The sequence below is a fragment of the Seriola lalandi genome, unplaced genomic scaffold (assembly GCF_002814215.2).
Source record: "Seriola lalandi dorsalis isolate HSWRI2012SDOR001 ecotype SW California unplaced genomic scaffold, Sedor1 jcf7180002054577, whole genome shotgun sequence".
Classification (NCBI taxonomy): Eukaryota; Metazoa; Chordata; class Actinopteri; order Carangiformes; family Carangidae; genus Seriola; species Seriola lalandi.
This window is the reverse complement of record NW_019525130.1, coordinates 464,757-484,751: the sequence shown is the minus strand read 5'-3', so window position 1 is coordinate 484,751 and position 19,995 is coordinate 464,757. Positions and strand designations below refer to the sequence as shown.

Sequence of the window (19,995 nt, the reverse complement as noted above, 5' to 3'; positions counted from 1 at the left end):
GACTTCCCTATTTAGCATTTATAAGCAGTGTATTGTGTATTAGCATTTAATTAATATTTTATAACACAGATGTAAGTGTATTTTTCAACAACTATAACTCCTCCTGTGAGCATCCATGAGTGGATTCTAATTCTAACAGACAATGAATGACAATGTAGTAGAACATGTATTATTTAAAATATGGCTTGATCTGAGAAGTTGTAATTGTTGGTAATTGCTGAATACTGTACATGAGAGTAAAGGGCTGAGCAGTAATGAGATGGAATCAGTGAGATTATCTTCAGCAAAGGCGGCCTGACTAACTAAATGACCTTTAGAGTGGTATGAAATATGTTGCAAGATTAGATGTGTCATAAAAAATATCTACATTTGAAATAAAGGTTTTCACAAATTACCATATAGTACAGTACAATGCTGGACTCAGCTGCTATACTATATTGCAGCTAAAATAATTCTTCTTAATCATTTCTGTGGCCAGATTTCCAGACAGGCTAGTATTTATGATCAGTGAGTGTCTCAAAGGCCGCAAGACTTCCTTTTTCTTGCCATACAAGGTGTCTGGTTTCTCTTTTGTTTGACTATGATAGGGACTTTTCAGTTTGACTGAGTCATGCCTCACTGCGCCGTCTGACCAACAACAAAGCCACAGAACCAAAGAGCATTTGTTGAAGTGATGAAAGGCCCTTATCAAGATATTATGATAAATAAATAGGTTGGTTAATGGCTGTAATCTCTGTAAAGGGAAGAACAATCAAAGTATTGATTTATTCTTTTTTTTCACATGATCCTCAGCTCTCTCTCCTTGTATCAGTTTCTTATACAAATTATCTGAAAACAAAACTAACAGCCAAATGGTAATAATATCTGTTCTACACTTTGTGGCTGCTTGCTGGGAGAATAGAGCTCATACAGTGGCTGTGTACTGTTTTATTTGTCTCCACAAACTTTTTTGCCTCTTCCCTTATGTTAACCTCACAGAACTTGCTAAACAAGATCTGAGATCGTGTCTCTTACGTTGCGAGGCAAGCTGCAACATGTGGCTGTAGCCTCAGGGTGAAAACATGGATGTGGGCGCACTCAACATTGGTGAAGATTTATGGTTAACTACGGGTGAATACACCATTCACATGTCATGGAAAGTAACTTACTGATGGACTGGAGGGACAGATAGTTTAAGTTCATTAGTGAAAAGCATTATTATATATTATTGATGTTATGTAGACTTAAAAAAAATCACCAACTGAGTTTTTTTAAAATCACTAAAATGTTTAATTTGCCTTTTTATTTGGTGGCCTAAATTGTTTGTGTAATAAAAGAAAACTAGTTTTGTGGAAAGGTAACATCTGAAAATGAGGTATGATTAAAGTCTACAGTGAGAGAGGAAGCATCTGTAAAGCCAAAAACATGCCCACATCACCACACAGTAACCAGAGCAATTTCACTGTGTCATCATGTGTCCCTCCTGTTTGTCAATGGAGCAGCTCGGGGACATGTCAGGATTTGTTTCTTGATGACATCAGTCTTGGTGTCCTTGATTCCACCTTTGCAATAAACTTATGTGTTCATGATTACAAATGAAGGCTGGTCTGTGGAACCACTATTATGTTATATGATGCTGTCTGCTTGTTTGGATGACAGTAGGGTTTATAGCCATGTGTTAGCATTGGCTGTTTGATAGTAATATGATTTATTTGAGTTTTGTTGGTAGCAGGACTACTGTGTAGTTATACTGCTCGGACGTTCAGTTAGGCTTCTATGAGCATATTCATTAGGGTAAAGCTGCAAATTCATTGGGTAACAGGTTAATTGTGGCAGCCTGCACACACAAGGACTCTGTGTAATTGTGTGATTTAGACACACAATGGAGATGACTGCACAACTGACTGTGTCATGGCTGCCAGATAGGCACGAGGCCACACAACTTCACTTTTGTTAGCCTACATTGTGAACATGTAGCTTGTCAAGTGGCTTGGTTTCTGCTCACTGCTATATTTCATTACCTTTTGAAGGATTATTTTAAGTCTGTTATCATTGCTATGGGTCTTTTCTGTAATGCATCTTAGCCGTTTTCATGGCAGTTGTACTACTGCGCTTTGGCCAGGAGATGGTGCAAAGTATTTGCCAGAGCTAAATAAAGGCCACTAGGTAGATATTATGTCAGTGTGGCCCATGAGGCAGGATTTATGGCCTAATGAGAGTGCCCTCTCACTTTTTATTAGAAAAGATCATCTTGTTGTTTCTGAATAAGGAGAAAAAAAACCCTATTTAACATCCAACTTAAAACAATACTTAGAAAATAAAGATTCAAAGCCTTGTTGCCTACATCGTGTCATGAGGACCTAACAGACAAGTCTACAACACCACAAGCAATGCTGTTCCACTTCCAGTTGATGTGCTGTTTCATACTGAAAATTAATTTAGAGATAAATTAACAAACTCATAATAATAATAAGGTATCAGAATAAAAATGCTGTTCATAGTCAGAGCCAGTGCTACTGTTTTTATGAATATACATTTTTGTTTTGTTTAGTTAGAGTTTAATGTAATGTAATTAATTTGGGGGTGGTGTGAGTGGGGGTAAGGAAGCTGCGCCCCCACTGCCGCACCACTGGTAAAAGTAAGTTGAACATATACTCATATACTAAAATAAGTTTGTCTCACGTAGCCATGGCACAATTATTCCTAAAGCTATTAATGGCTGTTCCTTTCGATCTTTCGCGGGAATTCCCCACGTGTAGCTTCATGTGAAGTAAAATGAAAACGAAATATGTTGTCTAAAACAAAGGCCCGCACCCTCACGTGGTATATTCAACAAATGGAAACTGCTTCACAATCTCCGTTGTGTAGCAATCCTTAACTTTAGTTAAAACCAACCGACTTCTCTTTCTATGTGATATGGAAATGTTTTGATGAGGCCAGGAAGACTTACCTTCATTTAACAGTAGGGGTGTTCGCACGGCTACGAATATCAAAGGTGGCTTGTGTAATGAAACTAGCTATTACCATGAATGAATTGTGTGAATCTGTCACAGAGAATTAATTATATGTTGTTTGTTTGTATTTTACAACGAGAAGATTTGTCGATAATTAAACAAATGACGATTGTTATCACCCCTCAAATAAACTAGTGGATCATTCCGCTGAGAGGGGAGCGAGGTTCCTGTAGCTTCTCTGGATTTGCCGTGACGCGTAGTGTTGTCTGATGTTTGTGTACCTACTGAGGCGAGAGACGACTGAGGTGTCCACATAAAGGGAATAGGTGCTCAGATACACTCTTAACGATAAAGGTGAGTTTCATTGAAAGCGTGTCTTAAAAAAACTGACGCGTCCTTATGTGTTTAGATACCTCGCTGTTTAACAATGCCAAATAACGGTCACGAATCAGCCAGACCGGAATACTCGGAGGAGGATGCCAGTGTACTGCTAGCTTAACTTCTTGTTAGCAGGCATTTGTTGAACGGTGTATATATATATATAGAGAGAGAGAGAGGAAGAGAGACAGAGAGACTCGGGTTACTGCACATATTTCCTAGAGCCGAAGTAGCATTCAACAGGCCGTAAGGCGTTTTAACTGCGGACAAGGAGAAATAAACGCAGTGGCGACTGTTAACTACATATGTGAATCCAACGAAGTGAAAAGTTCAATAGGAATTGGAGCACTCGACCCCGTTACTGCCATCACTGGCTGTTCTCATGAGCCACCGTAAAGTGTCTACTAATAGACCTAAGACTGAGCAGTATTATAGTGTCTTAACTTTAATCTTTTAGACGTGGTGCTCTGAAAGCTTGTGAATACGGATAATATAACGTACAGTTATAGAAGTCTTTTTAAGTGTTATGGTTTTGTCGGTGCTACCTCTGACTTTCATGTTGTCGAGAACAGCAGGGAAGTGGAGCTCTCAATATGACTCAGACCTGACGGAGCCCTGCATCATTATTTGTGCCATGCAACAAGAGAGGGTGTCAATGGGTTTTGTATTCGAAAAAAAATTGGGGGCAAAGGTTTTTGTCTTCCCCTGGTTGTCACGGTGGGGTTAATTTCCTCAAAGGACATTCAGACCTTTCTTAATGTAATTGGTAAAGTTGGAAAATATGAATTTTCAAGAGATACATCAGATTTACTAAAATCCCTAGTTTCCCAAATGCAATTAAAAGCATTGTATATGCAGTAAGCTGTGCAGTGCTGCATATTCTGATAAGAGGTGAAAAAAAAGATTGATACAAACCACAAAATGGCCTCTTCTGATCTGTGATATGATACTGTCACAATGACACCAATATTACTGTGTTTTATGGGAAAAGCTACATCGGAGCAGGTGTTTATCTTTCCTTTAACCTCTAAAGCTGTTTCTGACAGTTCATGCTTTTTACCAGTTAAGGAGGTCATACAGCTTGAACACATGTTTCCTACAGTTATATTTTGAATGCATGTCAGTCTAAATGTTTGTACTTGGGTTGACTTCCACTGGAAAGAGACTCTTAGCAGCAAGACTTAGGCACTGGGTAGCTTGCACTCTAAACTCAGAATAGATATGCAAACAGCAATAAGTTGTTTTAAGAGGTGACTGCTAATGTTTGTATAGTTATTGTTTCTGTGCTGGGATAACATCAGATTGTGTTAAGATTATTAAAAATTACACTGACAGAGCATCCTGGTATCTGAATGGTTACAGCTCATGCCACATGATCGCAGCATCCATGTTTCAATTCAGGCCAGATACCTGTGTTGCATGTCATAGCCCTCTTTCTCTCCTTGTGTCCTGTCTGCCTCTTCACTATGGCTGCCCCCAGTAAAGGCTAAAAATGCTAAATTAAATAAATAAAAATCTTCAAAAAAGGGACACTGTCTTGCCTCTTTCACTGTATTCTTCACCAAAAATAGTATGAACCAGAAAATATTCCCCCCACTGACACTACCAAAATTGCATTTTTAATAAGTTTATTTGAAAGTGTGACCTAATTAGCAAAAAAAGAGCTTGGAAGTTAATGCATGCTCCTGGTATTTAGCCATGTGCTCTCTGTCACTGGTTGTTTTTCCCCAGAAGCACTATGGATGAAGAGGAGCAGTTTGTGAACATCGATCTGAACGATGACAATATCTGCAGTGTTTGCAAGCTAGAGACGGAAACAGGGACCTTATCTTTCTGCCACGTCTGCTTTGAACTCAGCATTGAAGGTAAGAAACAGGATTTGCAGCAAATTTGTCTTGTTTGCTGTTTAGGGTAAAGAAGAAAAAAATAACTCTTCACTTTTAACCACAGTGTGACCTCTCCACGTTTTTTAACTCCTGAATATACACTCACACATATTCACTGGTGTCTGTGTGATGAGATTTCAGAGATGAAATATATCTTCACCTCCAGCAGTTTGGCTTGCTTCATATGGAGGTAGATCAGACCTGGTCTTAGCTGCCAAGCGTCTGCAGTGTTTGGATCACTCAGTAAATCACTTTTACAGATTGTTATTGATCATCAGTTCCCATCATAGCAAATATGCACTTGTGGTGATCGAGCGTTAGAACCTTTCGGATTTGTTGATGTCTCATTCAATTGCTGCCCACAAGCACTCCATTTATCCTCTCTAGGAACAACATAAAATATATATGTGCAGGGTAACGGGCCTGTAGGACCAAAGCCCTCACTAAAGCAGACCACCATGACTCTCCTTCGTTTGATGTTCCACTCTAACTCAAGAGCATGTGTTTGAAGTTTTTTCATCTCTTAATTAATGAGTGGCCTATTTGAAGAAGAATGGGGAATCAGAAGGGGTTAGATATGCCTCTCATCTGGCGCTTGTCTCATAGATCCACAAAGGGTCTTTTCTGCAAAGGAGAAATGTGTGTGTTTATCTCTGCAGAGTATGATTGTGTTACTTGCTTAACAGCATCATATAAGCTGACTAAGAGCTCTCAGAGGAGTATATCACGCTGTTGACAGCAGAAAAGAATAGATTTGCATGAAAGATGTATAGGTCTGCTCTGTTGTGGTTTAAGGGAATTGAATGTGTGGGTATTGATTAATCACTCTGTTATTTGTGGTCTGTCAGTGAGTCTTCAGCCACTGAGCAAACAAACAATACAGACAAGCATTGTTAGAATAGTACTTAACTTTTACATGCATGAAGCCAGCAAGATCATTAATCCTCATTCAGCAGAAAAATAATCTAAATATGTTTGAAGGTGGCAGCCTGGGTTTGCTACTGCACATAGAGCGATATAAGAGAGCTAAATATAACTGATAAGACTTTCTGCTTATTAAAAACAAACGGCCTCAGTAAATGATTGATCTGTATAATAATGTAACATGTAGTACGACTTAGTTCCACTTGTCTACACATTGCTCCAACAGCAGCTGGATGCTGCGCCTACTGTTGCATGTTTGAAACCTAAATACAGTTTTCAGGGTCACCTTTTATATATACCTCTTTCTATATTTTCCTTTCCTATTCAGGCGTAAGTCAGTGAATATCTTGAAAGGGATAACCCAACTTTTGAGGAATATGTCAACATTTCACAAAGGCAGCGGTTGCTTATCTGGGTCAGTTGAGGTGTCGTAGCCTGCTCCATTTAATGTTTCAGCCGGGATGCTATGTTCAGGTAGGAGGAAGTCAGCTGGGAGGGCATTTGTGAAAGTACCCCCCTGCAAAGCTTTTCATTTTTTTTTAGACAAAACTGAGATACCTTTGTCAGATAAGACTTATCAAATTGCATCAGTAACATTGTGTGCTTCTTTGGGGTACAGGTTTTGATGTAGCCTCTGTGTGGCAATGAAGTGGCTGTTATGTAACTGTTGGGTCTGGGGGGAGAAAAGGAGGGGATTTACAGACAAGCACGTGTTTCTGATGCAGCTGAGTGTTTCATTGGTGGGAGGTTTGCTTGCCAAGCAGCATGTGGCTACTTTAGGCATGGTGAATCTAAGGCCAAGCCGTGTGCCTGCTGACTGCTCGTGTAGACTTAATAGCCACAGGGCCCATTCATCCTGTGCCATCCCTCATTAAAGGAGAAGAGAGCAAAAGTCCAATCACCACACATGGAGACAGAGAGTACAAAAAATATGAAGCAGAGGGAATGGACTTCAGATCTCATTGTGCACAAAAACACAGCCTCCCAATGTCTTTCCATCTCAAGGGTGAATTGCTGCTGCTGAATATTCATTGCTTTTTTGCTCATTGCTGGTTTTGAATATTTATTAGAAGCAATAGAAGCAGAATTGCTTCTTGTTTTTTTTTTTTTAAACCAGGAGAGTATATTGCAATGCATGAATCATGGTTGTGTCATCCATAAATGCCTTCTGTGTTTACGACTGTCTGCATCAACTGATTTTGAACAAAATTATCAAGTAAATTATTAGAACTGTTTATGAAAATGTCATCACCCCAAACTAAAGAATATCTACAATTCCCCACATCTTGATTGACTGGTGTAGAAACTGCGGCGTCTGTTAGATTCCCCACACCTGTCAGAATTGTAGATTATTGAAAATCATTAAAATAAATTAATAATTAAATGTAAGTAATTGATGAGTTCCAGATGTTATGTTATATTTCTCATGACAAGTGAGCTAAAGTTCATGCCCCTTTTTAAAGTTTTTTTTTTTATTATTATTTTAAAATAATTTTGAGCACATTATTGGTGTGATAATGCCTAAGCTCTAATTGGCCAGTTGGTGTAACTTTGTCACAGCAGAATGCAGCAGGCCCATTATTGGTTAACTGCTTATACCTAAGGATTCATTTCCACCCACAATCTCCCTGAGCTCTGGTTAGATGTTTGCGTGAACGGGGATGTTCAAACTTGTCTGTTTTACTGTCAGCTGCTGACTCACACAGTACTCAGCTGAAGTTAGGCAGTTACATGCATCAACTAAAGCAACACTAAGATCCACTGATAATGCAAACTACTTGCCTAGAAGATAAATAAATATATATATATATATATATATATATATATATATGAGCTTGGAGCAATATGTGGTTGACAGGGTGCAGAGTTGTTTATCACCAAGATTTCAGCCCACAGGACCACCAGGTTCAGAAGTAGCTGTGAAGGCCGTTTGTGGTGAAAGCGTTTAGCACAGTTTGAAGCAGGATGAATGTTCAGGATGTGCAGCCTTTGTTGTACCTCCAAGTGGCTGTTTCCTGAGGAAACTGCTTTGGCCTGCATGCGCTGGTTCCAACAGAAAGCACCAAATAGAAGTTGTGTGTATTTATATATTGCTCAAACACTGCCTTAATGGGCATTTTTTTTACTTTCAGACCGTTCTTTTCGTATATATTTTTTACTGCGCGATCTGAGTTGTGTACTACACATGGTCACACAGCCTTGAGCGTCAACACAGTACAGTAGAGAACAAGGGAACCACAGATGTCCCACACCGAAACACCCAGAGCCAGTTTCCAGTTATTGTTCATTTTCTTGGGAGGGGATCTCACTGTTTCAAGTTGAAGGAATCAGTATATTTCAGAGGAAATTTCTTAATCATGCCTTCTTTATGACTGCTCAGAGAAACCTGACACCAAACCCAACCCTTACAATGCCTGTGATACCAAAGATTATTTGATAACTGTTCTGTAGCCAAGAGAGCTTGATCTCCCATCGACCTAAGGCTAGCAGGTGCAGTGGAGTGTAGATTGCACGGGTAAACAAACTCAAATCGGAATGTGCACAACTTTTATATATTGTGTATTGTTTTGCCAGATATGTGAGTTAGTTGGTTAGTTAGTTAGTTAGTTAACAATAACACACACTATACCTGATGTACAAACGTCATATTATAGGAACACTTAAATAAAAATTTGTCTACTATCTATTTGTACTGATGTTAGTCAAAAACACCAGAAAGACACAGGAAGTAGCTCACACAGTTAGGTTTTTGCACCAAAAACGGCCATATGTGGTATCAATAACAGTGTCACATGTTCAACAGACTCTGTTGTTTGTATCTGATTGCTCAGTGCAGTATAATTGAAACCAGAAAAGGGCTATTGTTAATGAACTGGTCTTATTGGATGTGACAAGCTGTGCTTTGTAAACACCTGATAGATATGAAAGTATTGTAACCTCCAGCCTCACACACAGTTTTCCTTTATTGGACTTTTGGTCTCTGGCTGCTTGTCAGAGAAGATGTCTGCTGAGCAGTAAAACCCCTGTACCATTCCTTTTCCGTTACATAATTCAGACAGACTTTTTGCCGAGGCTTGGTATTATTACCAGCTGAGTTCAGAGTGAAAAAAACGAAAAGTCCTACAGCGAGAGGCTGGAATGCTGCAGTCAGTGCTGATTCTGGTTGTTGCTCAACAGGGACTATTGTAGCCCGCTTCTGTAAACAGCTCATTCATTGTTGGTGAACTCTCCACCCTGGGGTGTATAGAGAGGCCTAATTATGTTTCTGCCTGTGGCAGCTGTATGATTGAACACAGTGAGGGTCCAGAGATTTTCTGAACCTACTGAATGGTCCACCTTGCTGATCCCCTCTGTTTTAGAACTATAATAGTTTGTGTATAATGGCTGCTTACTATGTGAATCTATCATTGGCTTGAATAAATAGCCTCTTTTTCAAATTGTATAATCCTCATTAGCCCAGCAAATATAAATAAATAGTCTCAGGGGGTTTATCGTTTATTGTCTACAGCCCTGAAATAATTGGATTTTTCACCACAGGTTTGTGAAGTTCTGAACTAACTTACTTACATTTCCAATCTAAACCACTGAATGTGATCTCTGGTCAATGTCAGCAACTACCTTTTCTGTACAGGAAATCAGATATTTATCATTTTCATTGTACAGTACCTGTGCTGTAGGATACACCAGGGAGGAAAAGAGGCAGGATAGGAGGCAGAATCAACTATCAGTATTATTAACACAATATAAAATACTATTAATGGACAGTTGTCTCATTGCTTTGCTCTCTATTCTTATATTGCTTGGTTGATTATCCCTGGTTACTCCCTTCTATGGGCAAAGTTTATTCCCTGATTTCTGAAATATTTCATACTTAACATTATTAGTATTGTTTTTATTATTATTATATCTGAACCATATTCTTGCTTCTGATGATTTACTCATGTTTGCTCACAATAATAACTTCATAGCTTTGGAGATTTGACTTAAACAAAAATACAGTTTACATTGTCACTGACTGTATCTGAAGGCAGCCCTAACAGAGGCATTCTTGAGCTATTACTTAACTAATTATAATGATAATCAAGCTTTATTTGTGAAGGGTTTTCCAAAAACACAATTTCATAAAGTTCTGTACAGAATATTACATTCTTCAAGGTTGAGAGCATTAAAACAAGCAAATACGTCTGTCAATTACTGATTAAAATGTGTTTGTTCCCAACGGAACTATTCATAAGTGGCTCGGATGTTTTACTTATAATCCATAAAAGGTGATTGTCATACAGGTTACAGGTATTCAATGTTTTGACAGGATTAGCTTGATTTATTATGATGACATTTTTAGATCAACCATATGTAGTTATCCTATGTTAAGTCTGTCATTATGATTGACTAATTTTGGAAATCAAATTAAGACATTTGGAGAGAGCATATATACCATATATGAGAGCATATATATGTATATATATATATATATATATATATATATATATATATATATATATATCTCAGACAGTCACATGCGATTATGTGTTTTCCTAAAGTAGGTTGACATGCCAACATGTGCTTCTGAAAACACCATGTTGGTGGAAGTGTGTGTGTGTGTGTGTGTGTGTGTGTGTGTGTGTGTGTGTGTGTGTGTGTGTGTGTGTGTGTGTGAGAGAATAATCCTCAGGTGTCCTACAGGCTGAAGCAGATGGTATACCATTTGTTGAGTTTCAGTTTAGGAAGTGTTGTTTTTTTGCACCTCTGTAATGGCAGCTTGTCTGAAGGTTGTGCAGGGTCTGCATTGGTTAACAGATGGTTTGAATTGACATGTCACTGAGTTCACCGTTGTTCATGTGAGCTCTATGTTGGTGTCCAAGTTGGCCTGTGCAGCTGCTGACAACACATTCTCCAAGTGTTATCGTGCAATTCTGTTTGACACCTTAACACAGATGACCTCTGTCCCACTTGTCCCTGATACAGTCTCTGAAATGTGTCAAGAATGGAGTGTCCTTGCTAAGAACAAGACACAAACATACTGTTCAGAGTAAAAACAGAAATCTGCACATGGCTGCTCCAGGCAAGACAAAAACGTGTTTCTTTTTTCGTTACACATGAATGTAAAGCATATTACTTTCTGGAGACATAGATAAAGGCCACAAACACAGTTCTAAGTATTGAAGCAGAGCTCTTTCCATGATGTCAACCACAAAACCAGAAGTCTGCAGAGAGGACATCTGAGTTGAATTGATGAATGATAAAACTGAGACCAATAACTAGAGAGCAGGACTAGATCGAGCAGAGGGAGGTCAGAGGATTGTTATGGCATTGTGTTGGGAGAGTTTCCTGGGCTATAACTATCCAACCTAAAAGTCCTCAGTCTGTCTCTGAGGTTTGTTGTTCCTCCACTAGTCTTCCTAAACGCTCGTCAGACCTAAGTTTGTGTCCGTGTTTTATCTTTGTTAACTGTTTCACTGAATCACAGACTAACCTCGACTCCTTCCTCACAATAGAGCAGGAAAAAACAGGCTCACTTGTCGTCAGTGTTACTGTGCTTCATGTCTGTAGCTGTCACTGCTGAACAATGCCGACTCACCTCCAGTGAATAGTGTGTGTGCCTACACGTATGTATGCAGCCATGAAAGGCAGTAGTGCTAAGCTGCTTAGCTGGAGTGAGGTCTTTGGCTGGTGGTGCACTGCCCTGGTTGTTGGCCAATGATTTTTGTGCTAGGCAAGTGGTAGCCAGTGTGTTTTTGTGGTAGTCTAAAGACTGAGACGGATCGGATTATAACATGGCTGTTTGATAGGCAGAAAGCTCCTGCTGCATTAGTAGAGCATTTCATTGGCCATTCATTAGGCAGTATGCGCATAGAAATATTACAAAGAAACTGTCTCACAGCAAATTTGGACTAAAAGATGATTTTACTCTTCATTCTTCCTCGTGTCAAGTCAAAATAACAAATTTGCCTTAAAAGGCTTTAGAATATGTACAACACCCTCTATTCTTACACCTCCAGTTAAATAAACGGAATAACTTTTAAACTCCCTTGAGCCAGTTTATTAAAGTGATGCTTATAGCAGTACAGCTGTTCTCTTTAAAACTGTGCTGTAGCTGTGTTCTTTTCTGTTTCCTTAACAATTAATAGTTTGTCTTTCCTCTCATCAGCCTTTCCATTAATGTTGTTTTTAAAAAGTCTTTTGTGCACAAGTCCTCTTGTGACTATCAGTAAATTACTGTTAAAACTAAATCTGTTTGATCAAGGAATCTTTAAGACTTGAAGAAAGAAACTAATTTAGTGCTTCCTGTATTGTTTAGAGCCTGTCGGCCTGTCAGTTACTGACTCTACTGGAATTGGCTGTGTGTGAAAGGAAACCAAAACCCCATCTCTTTTGTGTGTGTGTAACCTGAAGAATGTCATGTAGACCACACTAGGTATGAGGGCTCTGTGTGATTGTGTATTCACTGTCCTGTGGTCAAGTGGTGTCAGGGTTGACGTGTGGACCAGACGTTGTCGTCTGATGGTAAAGCGCTGAAAGAGGCATGTGAGGTAAAGCTACCTAAATGAGCTGTTAAATCTACAGACAACAGTGACTAATCTCCTCACCTCAGGTTCCAACATGTATGTCCGTCTGCTGAGAAATACAGGCCGTGAGAAGAAGCCCATCACACTAATGCTGTCACTTTAACCTCGTCTGCTGAACAGTTTTCACTCTCATTCTCTTTCACCTTCAGCTTCCCTTTGTTTATCAAGCTCTGGCCCGTTTTACTCAGAGGTTATTTTAGTTTTGGTCCACTTGCCCAGTCTTAATTTCTTTGGTGCAAGTTAAATCGATTACACTGTGACCTGTTTTGACTGGATCCAGGAAACATTACCTCTCTTCTTTATAGTGTTACTCCCAAGGAATGTAGTCATAATTACATAACATCAGCCAGGAACTGAAGTCGTTTTTACAGTTTCCTGTTTGATGAAAGGGGTAGGATTGTTTTGCTTTTGAGACCCAGGTGCATCCTTTGTTAAATCCTGTGTATGTGTTTACAGAGGATAAACAAACAGACAAAGTGCAGACTTTTTAAAATTGTATTAATTTTGTAATGTTGTTAGACAGGAACAGGTATATAAAGGAATGAAACACTGCTTCATATGAAAAGAAACCACTCTCTGCACCTTCCTCTCTTATGTTGCTCAGTGAAATTTTTACATTTATGCTCCATGTGTTTGCATTGAGACTGGGTTAATCTATTATCCACACTCTACTGGTTAATCCACTGCACACTAAGCAGCTTTCACAGGGAAATAGCTCAGTCAGTTTTAGATAGCTTTCATACTAGTGTATTTTTATTTTCTGTGGTAAGTTCAATGGGTCAGTGCTCTGTTTCTCACTGTTCAGATGACTGCTTTATTTCCTGTGAAATATTTATGTATGTATGTATGTATGTATGTATATGTACTATTTATGGGTTAGGAATCTCTGAGAGATCACTGTATGTTTACACTCATAACTTTGACCTATTGACTCACTGCATTTTGTCTGTGTGAATGCAGGTGTCTCCTCTGCTACCTTGTTGCATTCAAAGTCCCTGCGTGGCCACAGAGACTGCTTTGAGAAATGTCATCTCATCGCCAATCAGAAGCTGTCACGGTCCAAGGTCTCCCGAAGTGCCTACGAGGGCATGAAGCTGGCCCTCAGTCAGAAACTGAACCGCATCATCCAGTATGCCCAGAACAAAGACTCTGTCTCCTCCAACAGCCTCAGTAGACGAGGGACCAAGCTTCTTTGTTACAACCAGCAGAGTGACCGTAAGCTGCTGCCCCAGTCAGACGCCCAGGTGCCCCGCTACACACCCCACTGGGACACGGGCAAAGCAACAGGGCTGCCTGATTACACCATGGGGATGTTGGAGTGCCACACAGCGGAAGAGCTCGGGCTGCTGCAGGAGTCACAATCTGACGTTTGGTCCAGTGACAGCATGACTGGACTACACGGCCGGAGCCAGTCGTCAGGAGGAGGACAGACGCAGCTCATACACCATGGCCACAGCAGAGACGAATGTGAGCACATTTAAACTGAATTATGTTTTCTACCCACAACTTTAGTAACTTTTCTTTTATCAGTGTGCAATTTGAGGTGAGGGGAAGGATTTTATTATTATTATTATTATTATTATTATTATTATTATTTTATTTCTTCTTTAGAAAGAAGGATAGTGTAGAAACTATGCCAACTCTCCTCTTTGTCTCACCCTGTTCAGTGTGATCTTTGCTATCCAGAGACTTCTAAAACCTCAGAGCACTTTTTCATTAAAAGGCTGCAGACAAAACAGAAGATACATTTTCCTTGGTGTGTCCTTCATCTTCCTCTTTGCTGTGATCTCTCCAGAGAAAAGTTAATTTTCCTATAACCTCGAGATGTGTCCTTGGCTTTCATATCTTGTCACTACTAAAGCTGCTTATGACTACAGATCCTGCAGGAATGTGATGAGAGCTTTCTAAATGGCCCCAATTCAAATTCTGAGCTTTTAAACGAAAGATGACAGGCATTTCACAGGTGCATGGTTTGCATTTATTTGTGTGTATATCTCCACTGTACCTCATCATTAACTTCCAGCATTCCCTGCTCTGAAAATCCTAAACATGCAAATGTACAGGAAACTATAATTTGGGGTGTTTCATGATTATGCCATCGCTCTAGGTTTTCTGTTACTTTGTTAACAGCTGGTTAGGAGCATCAGTTGCAGACAGTGATGACACTTTGTTCTGTGTGTAAACAGCTCAGTGTTCCTGCAGCACCTCAATGAAATAACACTTTCCATTTGATATTGCTCAAAATACTCCTGCGTGCAGTAGTTTTAAAAAGGTCATGAACAAATTAAAGGAACTAGTCATAAAATAATCTACAGAAATGATACCAAATGATCTAGTTTGAGACATGAAAAGGTTACACGAGTTGACTGCCACCGTTATATAAACAGTGGCTAAATGACACAATGAAATACTCTCATCCTAGCTAATACATTGTTTTTCTTCTTTTAGTGACTAAAATGAATGTGGATGAGCTTCATCAGCTGAATGCCCAGTTACTGATGCAGATTCAAAGTAAGTGATGTGACTGACATTCAACACACTGTCTGAACAAGTTCAACAGCCTCAATCATCAATAATTTAAATTGAATGTTGTTTGTGTTTGTCATGTTGAATCTATAATTCTCATCCCTAATAAATCCCCACATGAAATCCTCGGTGTCCTCAGGAAAAAGCTCCATTAGTAAGAGGGATGGGTATCGTTAAGATTTTAATGGTACTACTTATCTTATCGATACTGCTTATCGATGCTGTACTTGAACGGTACTCTTATCAAAAGAGAAACATTTTTAAAACATAAACATTGCTTTATTTTATTATATGCACTCAATTAACATTCTTGAGTAGCAAACTTCAATAGCATTGTTTAAAAAAACAACAACAAAAAAAAAACTACAATAGACTGATTTTGTAATGATGGAAATGTAAAACAAATGTAATACACAATGATTTACTACTAGACTTTTTACAGTATTTTTAGTAGTAGTATTTATGTGTAGTACTTTGCCTGCAGCCCCTAAATCACCACTGTGTTGGGAACAGTGAAAATGCATCATAGACGAATGTCTGAATCAGAGACAGTTGGTTTTATGATGCAATAACAAACAGGCAATCTATTTTCTTATTTTCTCCAGTACCGAAAGCAGAACGTTGGAGCGCATCGATACCAGGGCCAATTTAATACCAGGTTGTGGTACCCATCCCTAATGAGTAAAGAGTGCGTCAACTTGCAGCATGGCCCAGTCTGAGTTGAGCTCACTCAATAAAGCAGGGGCTAACAAAGACTGGGAGGCTTGTCTACTCAACACATCATGTCCCTCCATGTGATCAGCTGTGTTGAATTGGGCACTGTGTAGTGCTCGCTCATGCACACCCTGCCTGTCTGTTCACTGCATTCTTCACCAGTTAGGCCTGTTGTTTGCCTCACACAGTAACAGCTAAGCTACAAACACCAGAAGCTTTATTTTTACCTCAGGAAGGTCTAGTACCCGCTGCACCATGAGACGGATGATGTAGCCTAAGCATTACAGATTATTGTTGTGAGAGGGTTGGCACACTCCTTGCTTCCCTGACACCCTGATCATTCTAGTTTTTGAGTGTGAGTTATCGGATGAGTCCAGTTATTAATCTGGCCAGTGTCAAGAGGGAAATCACATGCGTTAATGTGAGATGTCCTCCACCAGATCAATGTGTAGTGGGTGTGTGGTGTGCACATTCTCATTCAGTCTTCAGGAGATGAGTCAGTTTCACATATTTTCATTTACTTTACTCACAGCAGATGGGGAAGTTATTTCTCATCCTAAATGATTCAGGGAGGACCACACTCACCAGGATTTTATGATCCACAGTATACGTTATAGTGGAAGTGTTTCCATGTCTATAAACTTGTTTAAATGCTGCATAACACTGTCCTTGACTAAAGCTGTCAGTTAGATTTTTTTTTTCATGGGGGGTGTCTTAAGGTGATTCTGTTTCTGTCATGTTGTCTTTGCCCTCTGCTCCTTCAGTAATCACTATTATTGATTTTCTTTGCTTTGTTTGTTTCTCCCATTTGTTTGCCTGTGTATAAGTTCACCTTGTGTGGGAAAGAAAATGCTGAGTCCCATTTTCTGCCTCTCTCTCCCTCCACAGAGGTGTTCGAGGAGCTGACTGTGGCTGTGCAGGAAAAAGACTCGTTAGCATCAGAGCTGCACGTGCGTCACATTGCCATCGAGCAGCTCTTCAAGAACTGTGCCAAGCTGCCCTGGCTGCACATTAGCAGGGCAGGGGTCAAGGCGAGCAGCAGCAGCGGCCCTGTCGAGTGAGGTGTGACGTGGGGCTTCTGTCTCTGCTGCTGGGAGGAAGCCGACAAACACTTTGGCATGCTGGCTGCAGCGAGACTAAAAATGCCTTTATGTATACTGAGTGACTTCTACGACACTATGGTGACTGAGCTGTTAGCTCTGCATTAGAGCAGCATTAAGGGCTGGGTTAACAAGGCCTCCGTTCTCGTGGTTGCAGTGATGATACAAGGATTAATGTTGGTGTGCAGTTTAAAACAAGTTGCTGGTCTGACATGTGACCTGAACGCCACCCAACCCAAGTACCCAGGATGCATGTTAGTACCAGGTGTCCTGGCTCCAGTACAAGATAAGGACATGTCCTTACTGGACACGTTCCTTAACGAATACCTTTTAAGATTTAATTAAACACAGACTGAAAAGTTTGTCTAAATAATTTCACATGGACGGTTGCTGATGGCTTTTTTTTTTTTGTTTAGTTTGCTGTCAATCATTTTAGATTTCATTGGTCTGTTTCATTTTCTGTAGATACATTTTTAGTTTTTCTTCTGATTATGTCAAACGTGGATATTCAAATGTGGGTTTTAGCACTGTGTAATACTCCTCCATATGCTATCTTGTGGTTTCCTGTAGAAGGTGGTGAGCCAGTCAGAAGTTAGTTAGAATATTTTATAACATGGCATGGGCGAACACTTGATGCAGATTAGTCGGATTGTCTCCATCATATTCATACCATCAGCCACTGCCAGCAGTAGTGTTTGATTATTGTACTTATGTAAAGCGCTAACAAGGTGTAAGCTTTTTCATGCAGCTACACACAGAAACATGAGTTTTTGAGTATGAGTTTTGATTGGCCTTCCAACTGCCAAAGTTGACATGATAGTTTGCGAAAACAGTGGTCCTCTTGTGTTGGCAATTTTATTAATCAGATAGAATCAACAGCAGTGGGCTACATCTGCTTGACAAAATGCAAATACTTATACATACTAACACAAATTATCTGCATTTCTTTTGAATAATAGAAATATTATGGAAAACATTGAAAAATTGTTACAAAAAATGTAACTGAAATCAAGTACTCTTTGGAAAAGAGCAAGTGCAAGACAAGAAAGAACCTAAAGCATCACTGCGACAAAGTGAGTGTGTGAAATTAACAAGGCTATAATAGATGTGCAGGTTTTTTCATTGGGGTCATTGTGACTATCTGGGAGTGTCCATAAACTAATACTTTGTAACAGCTGGTTGTCAAGCAGCAAGTGGAAATATCAGTTAATATACTTACAGATGAGAAATATTTTGTTTTTAACACTGAGTTTATAATTATTATTGCTGGTAAGATTTACTTGATATTTAGTAAATCATAGCTGCTTGTTGTCTGTGGTATAGCTGTCAAGCACAAGTCACATGTATGGCTATACACTGAATGAGCACTATTGAAAGAAAAACCCAGCTGCCAAACCAAAGTCTGTATTTGTTCTATGTTTCACATGTGAATTGCAAGCATTTGACTTAGATTACAGAGCAACATGCAATACCAAACCGATTTAAAATGTGGTTTAGTGGTTTACTTCTGTGTTTGGTTCAGTGTGTGTAATAATGAACTATAGATTTTTAATATGGAAATGATTTGTTCTCTAGAACACTGTGTGTGTTTTATGTTTTTTGTTTTTTTTTTTGCTTTTTAATTTTTTTTCATGTTCAGTGTTAACTTATGTCGCCCCCTCTCCTGCATTTATGTATGGGAGCCCTAGTTGATGTCAGCAATACAAATGGGACAGTTTGGTCTGTTGTGCCTCTGAAAGTCCCTGTTTTTTGTTTTTTTTTTTGGAACAAAAGTAGACAAATGGTATTAACAGTTACTATTGTGGTTAGTTCATTATTCAGGAACCCTATGCAAGAAAGAGAGAAATAAATCAGAAGCCTTATTAAGTAGAAATTATCTGAAAGAATATTAGTTATCTGAGTTTTTCTCCTAGGAGATCAGAGCTACTCGCATATAATAAGCTGGGGAAACACAAGGTTATAATCAGATTGATGTTTAGAAAAACTCAGCATTGTCAGTGTATCTCTTTGCTCTCTCTTTGTAAGAGATTAAATGTATTTGACCCCTTTAGGGTTTAAAGTTAAAAGTTTAAGCTCCATTTTAAACTTCTATCTCAGTTTTATTTGGATGTGTATTTAGTGTGCTTGAGTGTTTGAGAGATTCAGATTACTGGTCCTTGATGCAAAATTCTAGTCCTCCAGTCTTCAGTTGTATGGTTTTTATTTGTGTTTTAAATATGAATGCTGTCTGTTTTTGTATACTGTGGAAACATGCCTAGGCCTGTGCCTCTGCTCAGCAGAAAATTCAGGCTGCCTGTTCTTGTTTGTCTATTTTGGCAGTCTCATTATCTTTTACTGGAGATGTAAGCATACCTGTTAGACATTCACCTCCTTCCTTTTGGACTTGACTTCATTTTTTGTTTTGTGTGATGTTTTACATTCTATTTATTGTGTGTGTTCATGAACATTACACGGGCTGTGTGATATGTGCTTAAGTGACTTTGTATTTTTTGTAAACTGTTCCAATAAAATGAAATTATTTTTACTACATACTCTGACATGCTGGTATTTTCCTGACGGTGGCCACTGCATGGAAAAGAATGACAGATACTTTTTCTTATACCACATGTATGCTTGGCAAAAAAGTAATTACAGAAAATTTTGTTTAAAAGGATAAAGCAGCAATTCCTCACAATCACCTGCGACAACTTATGTTCAACAATAAATTCATGAATATTGACAACAATGACAACACAAAATGACTGCAAACATCAGGAAAGTGAAAATTTCACCAACACTTGATCTGATAACGACTCCACTGCTGACTTACATTGAGATGGACTCAACAAACTGGGAGATTGTGCTGGTTGCAGTGGTAGATAGAGGTTGGGTGCCCCCTTGTGGACAAAAAAAAAACGTTTACAAGTTGTAATGAGTGCCACTTCCGGGAAATATGCACTCTATGTTCTTGTGGGAAACTAATGGATTT

The 19,995-nt window shown here is 39.1% G+C and overlaps 1 protein-coding gene across 2 annotated transcripts; it reads left to right on the top strand.

Moving 5' to 3' along the window:
• Nucleotides 1-3,179: 3,179 nt before the first annotated feature.
• On the top strand, nucleotides 3,180-19,556 carry cunh21orf91 (chromosome unknown C21orf91 homolog). Of its 2 annotated transcripts, none has more exons than XM_023417782.2 (5): nucleotides 3,180-3,287; nucleotides 5,046-5,176; nucleotides 13,648-14,154; nucleotides 15,136-15,198; nucleotides 16,816-19,556. In XM_023417782.2, exons 2-5 carry the CDS (start codon nucleotides 5,050-5,052, stop codon nucleotides 16,986-16,988), a joined length of 870 nt encoding a protein of 289 aa, XP_023273550.1. In that variant the 5' UTR covers nucleotides 3,180-3,287; nucleotides 5,046-5,049; the 3' UTR covers nucleotides 16,989-19,556. The 2 variants fall into 2 exon arrangements, with proteins under 2 accessions (XP_023273550.1, XP_023273549.1); XM_023417781.2 differs by having other exon boundaries at nucleotides 5,043-5,176.
• The last annotated feature ends 439 nt before the right edge of the window (nucleotides 19,557-19,995 follow it).